This window comes from Pinus tabuliformis, chromosome 2_2, assembly GCF_031772625.1.
Source record: "Pinus tabuliformis cultivar Carrire ecotype Pingquan chromosome 2_2, CPIR1, whole genome shotgun sequence".
NCBI lineage: Eukaryota > Viridiplantae > Streptophyta > Pinopsida > Pinales > Pinaceae > Pinus > Pinus tabuliformis.
Window position 1 is genome coordinate 547,288,175 of NC_142300.1, and position 9,906 is coordinate 547,298,080.

At 34.6% G+C, this 9,906-nt stretch overlaps 1 protein-coding gene across 1 annotated transcript; it reads left to right on the forward strand.

The window, feature by feature from the left end:
- Positions 1 to 1,934: 1,934 nt before the first annotated feature.
- Positions 1,935 to 2,558, forward strand: LOC149193796 (uncharacterized). The gene has a single exon (XM_089406959.1). It carries the CDS (start codon positions 2,103 to 2,105, stop codon positions 2,430 to 2,432), a length of 330 nt encoding a protein of 109 aa, XP_089263085.1. The 5' UTR covers positions 1,935 to 2,102; the 3' UTR covers positions 2,433 to 2,558.
- Positions 2,559 to 9,906: the final 7,348 nt, after the last annotated feature.

Below are 9,906 nucleotides of genomic sequence, written 5' to 3' on the forward strand. Positions count from 1 at the left end.
CAATGCAATCTAACAAACTCTCTAACTCACTACAGTGGTTGATAAGCATTCAAACGAATCATATGTTGAGCATATTCCCTTGAGAATCAATCTAGGCCCTCAATTAAAAAAAAAAAAAAAAAATCTTCATCCACATTAAGTTGAAATATGAAGTCTTCGGCTAATTAATAAGTTATTTATTAGTGTAGTTATATAAATTAAATGATTGATAAATATTGATAGATAATAATTTTTTATGAGTATCAAAACACTTACTTTATAATGCATCTGAGATTACTAAAAAAACTTAACTAAATAGAACTTTATTTTAAATTATTATAATAATTATTATTATTAACTATAAAAAAGTTAATATATAAGTTAGACATATTTACATTTGAGAAAACATGCAACGAGATTCTTTACCATGGAAACTCATCCCCATTTTGATATTAGGGTGATTGATATTTTGTGTATCAAATATTTTGACAATGTCCCTATCACCATCATTCCTCATGCTTTAAGCTCAAGATATATGAACACATCACTCGTAAAATTATTACTTGTAGCAAAAAAAATGTAATGCTTGGTTGAGATTTTTAAGCAAGCTATGAAGAATGTCACATAATTGTTGTTATCATCATATTAATGCACTAGGGATTATACTCTAACATCCACTATAGAATGCTTTTTTGTAGTGTTTGAAAGATAAAGTGAACAATCAATATCTTTAATAAAAATAGCATACTTAGTTGTGTTGTTGAATGTTTTCCATTAACATTATTTTTTATAGATCTTAAAATACTACAAATCATAATCATCTTAATTTAGGCAATAATAATCATGATAGATTTGCACGTTCATAAACCTAAAAAAAAAAAAAATCTGTTCATAAATCTAATAATATTTTAACTTTTAATAAAACTATTTCCTTTAAAAAAAAATCAAAATTTATTAATTTTTTTAAAAGAAATTAACATTAAACGCAACAAATATACTTAAAATTTTAAAATGAAATAATTCACATGATCATAAATCCAAATTAAAATTATCAAAATGTATGCATATAACTCATCCTTTATTATATGACTTTCACAAAATATTTGACTTTAACGTTATATATATGAAATTTATATGTATGAAATTTATATGGATCATTATTAATACTATAACCTTTCTTTTAAAAACAATAACTTAATTTTATAATATATATCTAAAATTTACATTTAGATTTTATTAATTTAATTTTAATTGAAATTATAAATTTTTATTTTATAAGGTTTTTTAGTCCTTTATCCCACGTGGTTAGGGACGGTGGCTTATTGCCTCCCCATCCGGTTCGACCTCGTGTATGTGCATATGTTTACGATGACTTCCGCTGCTCCGTCAGCATATGTAAAATTTCACGCTTCTATAAATTTTTTTATATATATTGTACAAATTGTGAAACTGGGGCTAATCAAGCTTGTAAAGTGGGACTCACCCCCAACATTTATTTAAAAAAATATATCTATTTTCCTTTTTTAAATCAAAATATAATTATTTTTACAACTTTGGGTTATAAAGTGGACGAACCCTTTTAATTATTCGAAGAATATTGATCCCATGACGACAAGATGCTCGAAGATATCGGAATCTTGGATACTCCAAGTGAATAGATTCTTAAATAAAATATGAAAAATATATTGGATGGTTAGGCCATGAGGAGTGCTCAGAAGGTGGGTGGGCAGGCTTTGGAAACGGGCGCCCACCTTTTACCAAAACCGCGATTTCTACGGCATTCTTTTCTCGAGCAAAACCACAGTTACAACCGGAAAGCAGCCCACAACTAAAAGCAAAACCAGCAACCGATTGAACTGGATTCCTGACATCAGCCGACGGAATTTGGTTTTGGTTTTATATGGTTTTGTCCTAACATATACCACCGGTTTTGGTTTTATATGGTGTTGTCTTCCCTGCTTGTTGGCTTTGTGGGTAACCTACACACACATAAATACCCCACTAAATCGCAAGTGCAATCTCAGTCTGCAACTTCACATTTGCTATTGATGACATTTGCTATTGTTGTGTTTGCTATCCAAGAGAAAATCTAAATCCAAAGAAAGGAAGGGAAAAAAAGAAAGATGAATTCTATTTCAAAGAGGACTTCTTGTATGGCGGCTGTGGGAGCAATCGAGGGTTTCAGAATCTTCACAGATCAGAAGGCCTTCAATTTCAAGAATCTGTTAATAACGCCTAAGTTATTCTCTATTGCTCCTAATACTTTTGGGATTGCTTCTGCCACTAGCGTTGGCGCTGCTGCCGTTGCCCTGAAATCTGCTATTGCTTCTTCGGTTTCTGAATCGAATCTGACTCCTCGTGTTCAAGAAGCAGCACGAAAATCAAAGAAAGCAGAATTAAAGGATGATTCATTGAGATGCGTGATGTTTCTCAGTTGCTGGACTCCAAACTGAAATTGAAATACACTTCAATTCCGTCACGATAGAGAGGTATAGAGAGAGGGATCGATCACCCGCTGAAGCCGCAGTAAAATGAAAGAACGCAGAATTAAAGGACGATTCATTGTGATGCGTGGTGTATCTCAGCTGTTGGGCTCCAAACTGAAATTGGAACACAGTTCAGTTCGGTCACGAAAGAGAGGCACAGGGAAAGGGATCGATCACCTGTTGGTGCTGCAGCATGAAGGCCGCCCAACCGCCAGAATATAAGATGTATTTTGTAAATTCTATGGGTTCAAACTTCAGAGGACACACAATTTTGGTAATAAAGGTTCTCTTTTTTTATCTCATCTCTGGTTGACTGCCCGTGTCATTTAGTTTCATTTCACTACTAAACTACATCGGCCATTGAAACTTACGGAAACTTACGTAACCATTATCATTCTGGAACCTTCTCTTCATCGTCTTGCTCTGAACTTCCACAAATATTGCCATGCCCGGGTCGGTAACTACCTCCCCGGTTTGCGACAGTGTCTTTTTATCATATAATTGATATTGTTTTCCCCACTTTTCAATTTCTACCCAAATGAGTTAAAAAAAATTAGCGACAGTGACAGCAAATTGCAAGAAGTAAATCTCAGAGCAATATAGAAATGTAATTTCAGAAATGCGAAAGGAAATTCAGGGACAAACTAAACGCAGTGCAAAGGGAACTTCTATTAACTAGAATTGAGACTACATAAAAGAAAAATTACAAGTACTTAGAATTCAAATCTTTTTACACTATTTCGATAACAGGAATTCAAGCTAATTATGGCCTCTTACAATTTTCAATCTTGGAATTTATTTCGATAACAGGAATTCAAGCTAATTACGGCCTCTTACAATTTTCAATTTTGGAAATTTTTTTATAAGAAGATAAGAAACGCTGTCTTTATATTAAAAATGTAAGGATAGTACATATTCCAAAATACATTCATAATATTAATCTGTCTTCTTTCTTCTATCTCCTTTGTACATTCAAAAATCTGTGTCTATGTCCTGTTCGGCTTCATGTAACTTTCTAATCAACTGTGGCTTAATGTCATTACATTCTCTGTGCTATAGACTTTTATGTCTATATTTATACAAAACTTTAAATCTATACAAAATTTTAATGTCTAGATATATCAAAAGTATAGACCTTAATGTCTAATTTTACAAAAATCTTCTTCGTTTTCAGTTCTATATATAACTATCTCCTAAGAGTAGTTAATAACTCTCATAACAGTAGTTAATGTTGCTTGCGTTTACCATAATACTCTGTTTAAAGATTGAGAAATGTTTTTACCTGTCTCTTTTGAATACCTCTTTTGGATAGGAAGTTTACCATAATACCCTGCTCGAAGACTCAGAAATTTTTTTACCTGTCTCTTTTGAAATACCTCTTTTACCTGTCTCCTTTAAAATACCTCTTTTAGATAGCAAGTCCTTGTCCAGTTCTGCTCTATGTAGATGTGCTGGAAGTAAATTTGATTGAAAGTCCTTACTAGGGTCCGAATCTTAGACATCCAGTTTGTAAGTATGGGGGTTTGAAATTAGAATGATTGTTAACCCAATTACTTATTCTTTTTTGCGATTTTTTATATCTGGATTCTATCTATCCTGAGCCATTTTTCTGCGATTAAGACTCCCCACAATGACATCCAGTTTGTAAGTATGGGGGTTTGAAATTAGAATGATTGTTAACCGAATTAATTATTCCTTTTGCGTTTTTTTATATCTGAATTCTATCTATCCTGAACCATTTCTCTGCGATTAAGACTCCCTACAATGCTATAATCTCCGCCTTGTTATTTGAATCCATACCTCCCTCCCACCAGAAGTGATAGAAATTACCAGGTTCATTAGCTATGGCAGCGTCACACCCACATTTGCGATTAAGACTCCCCACAATGCTATAATCTCCGCCTTGTTATTTGAATCCATACCTCCCTCCCACCAGAAGTGATAGAAATTACCAGGTTCATTAGCTATGGCAGCGTCACACCCACATTTGCGATTAAGACTCCCCACAATGCTATAATCTCCGCCTTGTTATTTGAATCCATACCTCCCTCCCACCAGAAGTGATAGAAATTACCAGGTTCATTAGCTATGGCAGCGTCACACCCACATTTCCTTCTATTACTAACACTGTCAAAAAAAACTAACCAGATATTCTCCCCATATATCTCTAATTTTTCTTTTCCGACTTGTTTGATTTGATCACTGAAAAAGCAACAATCTTCATAATGTCTTCCCTGACAATAACCAAGCTCTGTTCAAAAATGTGTGTTCTTACTTCACCAAATAATCCATATAATATATATAATGGAAGAGACTTGTATTTCTTGTGATTAATGAACCAAGTAATTAGGCTTTTGTAGAGGGATTGATTATTGCTATTGAAAAGAAGCTTCATTTCCAACATTACCGTGTCCCAAATCTCCATTTCAATTTTGGAAACCATTACACTACACAAGTTTGAAATACATATTTTCTATTTTTATAGGAAAATTTAAGAATGCTAAGTGATGATAAAGGGATTTAAAAAGAGAAGTGCAACCACTTATTTAAATAATCACTCTAAATAATAGATGCTAGATTGATAACATAGAAACCCTTGTCAATAGCATGCAATGTTGTCCATCAAATGAGCAAACAAGACACTGAAGTATAATCGTGGATCCTGGATGGATCTACCAGAGAAATCACACCCACATGGTTTTTGTCCCTGGAATTAAATTGGAACTGGCCACACCAAGTTCTCGAGAAAAACACAATAAAATAGATAAACTCTGGATGGATCAAATGCTTAGCTCTTATCCTCTTTAATATGCTTGAGAGACTCTAGAAAAAGTTGATACCATGGATAAATACCATGGGCAGATTCCATCCATTTGACAATATCAAAAAAAAAAAACATTACATTTTAAAATAAAAACAGATTCCTTTCACCTATAGTTCAATTTATATATCTTATAAATATTATCAAAAAAAAATTAATCACAATAGTTTTCTTTATTTCGGGAAAAAAATCATTCAATCCATATTTACTATAAAAATAAAAATAATGCCTAACCTTTAAATTGACATTAAAATGCCTAACCTTTAAATTGACATTAAAATTCTAGTTGAGACCATTTATTTCTTTAGAAATAACTTATTAACATTGGGATGTCTACACCTCTCATAATAATGATGATTACTTTGTCTCAACATTTTTAGGAGTGTCTTAATATAAAAACAGATTCCTTTTGCCCATAACCGATTACATTTTATATATATATATATATATATATATATCTATATGAGTTCATTAAAAAGCTATTGTTTTTGGTTATAAATATCAATTAGTTATATAAATTAAATGTTTGGTAAATATTAATGAATAATAAAAAAATTTTATGAATATCAAAATATTTATTTTATAAAATAAATAAATAATAATAATAATTTATTAAATATAACTTTTTTTAAAATTATTATTATAATAATTATTATTAATTATAAAAAAATTAATATATAAGTTAGACATATTTACATTTAATAAAACATGCAACAAGAATCTTTACCATGGAAATTCATCCCCATTTGATATTAAGATGATGATATTTTGTGTATCAAATTTTTGACAATGCCTTCATCACCTTCTTTCCTCGTGCTTTAAGCTTAAGATATATTAAACATATCACTCCTAAAATTATTGCTTGTAGCAATCTTTTTTAATGTTTGGTTGAGATTCTTAAACAAGCTATGAAGAATGTCATATAATTGTTGTTATCATCATATCTACACACCATGAATTATACTCTAACATCCACTCTAGCATACTTTTTTGCATGGTTTGAGAGATAAAGTGAACAATCAATATCCTTAATTATACTCTAATATTCACTCTAGCATACTTTTTTTTTGCATGGTTTGAGAGATAAAGTGAACAATCAATATCCTTAATAAAAATAACATACTTGGTGGTGTTGATGAATGTTGTACATTAACATTGTTCTTGTATAGATCTCATAATGCTCCAAATCATAGTCATCTTAACTTGGACAATAATGATTGTGATAGATTTGCATGTTTATTACCTTGAAAAAGAACCCCCAAAAAAAAATAAATTATCTTCATAAATTTAATAATGTTTCAACTTTTAATAAAACTATTGCGTTTCATAAAAAAATTCAAAATTTTTTACAATTTCTTTTTAAATAAAATTTAACAAATATACGTGAGAATTTAAAATAAATTAATTCTTGAGAGGTTTACGATACTTATCTAATTTTCGGGGGAAACGGCGGAGCTCTGCAAACTAATCTAGGGTTGGCATTAGGGTTCTGAAGTTGGGCACCATGGCGGGACACGCAGGGGGGAGGGGGTGCTGCTCCCTCCTACAGTCAAATAGCTGCTCCCTCCTACAGTCAAATAGTGATGAACAAAAGCAAGGAAGTTGGAAAGCAACGTTTTAAGAAACCTTTGGAAATGGCAATAGAGGCAACCAACATGGAAAAACTGGGAAAAAACAGACCCCTAGAACAAGAAGGAGATCAGCAGGAAGCTAGTAAGGAAAAGAGGACAGAGGGTAGCAGTCAGAAAACTGCTTCTATGAGTACAACTAGGGTCTGCAAACCCAAATCGAACATCATTCCCCGGGTCATTTTAAGCGACCCTGCGCTACAAGCGCACAGAGATCACATGGCGGAATATGCGGTTATATGCAAATTCATGGGGATATGGCCGATGGAGAGGGCACTGCATGTATGGATAAGGAGCCACTGGAAACCAAAGGGGGAAATAAACCTTCATCTGGGATCTAAGGGCTTCTTCACGGTGGTGTTCACAAGCCTAGAGGATAAAGACAGAGTTTTCGAAGGAGGACCATATTTCTACGCAGCTGCAAGCCTCTACATGCGGCCATGGATGATGAACTTTGTCCCAGAACATGAAACATTCACATCGGTTCCGGTATGGATTAGACTATACTCCCTTCCTCTGGATTATTGGTTACCAGAATCTCTGAAAACAATAGGCAACAAGTTGGGGCATTTTCTAAAGATCTCAGAAGCGACTCTGAAAGGTAAATATACCTCTTTCGCCCAGATATGTGTGGAAATGGACCTATCTGGAGCACTTCCGAAAGCGATAATTTTAGAAGTATATGATGAAGAATGGGTGGAGGCGGTGGACTATGAGCACATCCCATTTAGGTGTCGCAAATGCCATGAACACAGGCATCTATACAGAGACTGCCCAACAAAAAATTTGGAAAGAAATGTAAAAACCAACCTGGATAAAAATTCCGAGGGTTTCACCAATGTTGAAGGCAAAGGGAAAGGCGGGAAGAGGCCTCAAAAGAATATTAATGAGGAAAGAAAATCGAGCTACAAGGGTTTCAAGATCCTAGAAGACGAAGATGGAAACAAAGAAACTAATAAGGAATCGAAGAACATTATCACTGAGAAGGAAAGGGATGCTAGAATGGAAGATATCATAGGAAACAGCCAGCAAAAGGACGATCTACTAAGTGATATGGAGATAAATAGGGACCATGAGATGACTCAAAGTGAGGCTGGAACGGAGGACCATGAACTACAGGAGATTCTAGAGAGGAAGAATTTAGATCTAGAAAAGTTTTTGGAACAAGGGACGACTGAAGGAGTGGACTCCCTACCACAAGAGGAATTTGATAGGGTTCAACAGCTCTTCCTATGGAGATCACAATCGAAGGGATCTGGAGTCAAAAGAAACCATGAAATCCAGGAACATAGAGGGGTCAAAATGATGGAGGAGACACAGACACAATCTCCCAAGAACCCAGGCAAGAAAAGAGGAAGAAAACAACATAATGAGTTGTTGAATGAATGTGGAAAAATCATGATTAACTCAGGTAAGATGAGAGATCTTACCAATTAGTCCTTTACAAACCTTTCTTAATGAAGCTTACAACCTGGAACATTAGAGGCATAGGAAATAGAAGAAAACAAAGAAATCTTAGTAACAGAAAAAAGAAGAAAAACAAGATATGGTTTTTATTCAGGGAACAAAAGGTTCGATGGACAAGATCAAAGAACTACATAACAAATGGCTAATCAAGTATGAATGTCTAGAGGTTAAAGCAAACAACTTGGCGGGGGGGATTCTTACGCTCTGGGATCCCCAGAAATTTGGAATCCTGGATGCTGAAGCGTCTAGGAACTATCTTTCTTTGATGTGTCAACCTTTAGGTGATCCGGAGATTTACATGATAACAAATGTCTATGGACCTCAAAAGCAAGAAGACAAACTCAAGTTTCTCACCTCCCTTGAGGAGCTACAAGCGAGACACCCTAATGTACCCTGGATTGTTGTAGGAGATTTCAATATGATCAGATCTCTTACAGAGAAAAAAGGTGGTATCAGGCATCTAGGCAGAGACTCCATTGCCTTCCAGAACTTCATAATGAACATGGGGTTAGTGGACACTAAAACAATAAATGGTACCTTTACCTAGAACAATAAGAGGGGTGGAGCTTCTCAAGTCACCTCCAAGCTAGACATATTTATTATTTCAAAGGACCTATTTCTTTCAAGTCCTGCCGTGTCAACTTCTATTCTTCCCATTGGGGGCTCGGATCATTGGCCTGTACAGCTGGAAGCCATTAGTATGGGTACACCAAGAAACAGACCTTTTAGGTTTGAAAATGCTTGGCTCTCGCACCCTGAATTCACCAGCAATATCGATAAATGGTGGAGAGAGGATATGAACATTCAAGGCACTAGAATGTTCCTGCTCCAACAAAAACTTAAACACATCAAATCCAGGCTTAAAGATTGGAACAAAAAGGAATTTGGTAATATTTTCAAAGCCAAAAGAGAAGTTGAGAAAAAACTTCAGGAGATAAATCAGATCATCATCAGAAATGGTTTCACCGAGGAGCAGAAAAAGCTAGCTGATTCTCTACAGGCAAAATGGGAAGATCGATGCATGCAAGAGGAGACTTTGTGGAGACAGAAATCGCAAATGCAGTGGATTAAAGAGGGAGAAAGGAACACGAAGTTTTTTCATAAATCCACCATGGATCATAGGGCACATAACAGAATCACAATACTCAAAGATTCTCAAGGGATAGAACTCGCCTCTCACAAAGAAATGGAATCTTTCCTTGTTCAACATTTCCTCAGCATAGCAGAGGAGCCTCTGGTAGACAGATCTAGGTTCATTAACCATTTCACTCAGTACATCCCTCGGCTGGTTACCAGAGAAGACAACTATAATCTTAACAGGCCAGTGTCAGAAGAGGAGGTCAATGAAGTGATTAATGAAATGCAAAATGGAAAAGCTCCAGGCCCGGATGGGTTCAATGTAGACTTCTTCAAAGCCTGCTGGAAAACAGTCAAACAGGATATCCTTGAGGTGGTGGAAGACTCAAGAAGATCCAAGATGGTTCTAAAGGCTCTTAATACCTCCTTCATAGCTTTGATCCCAAAA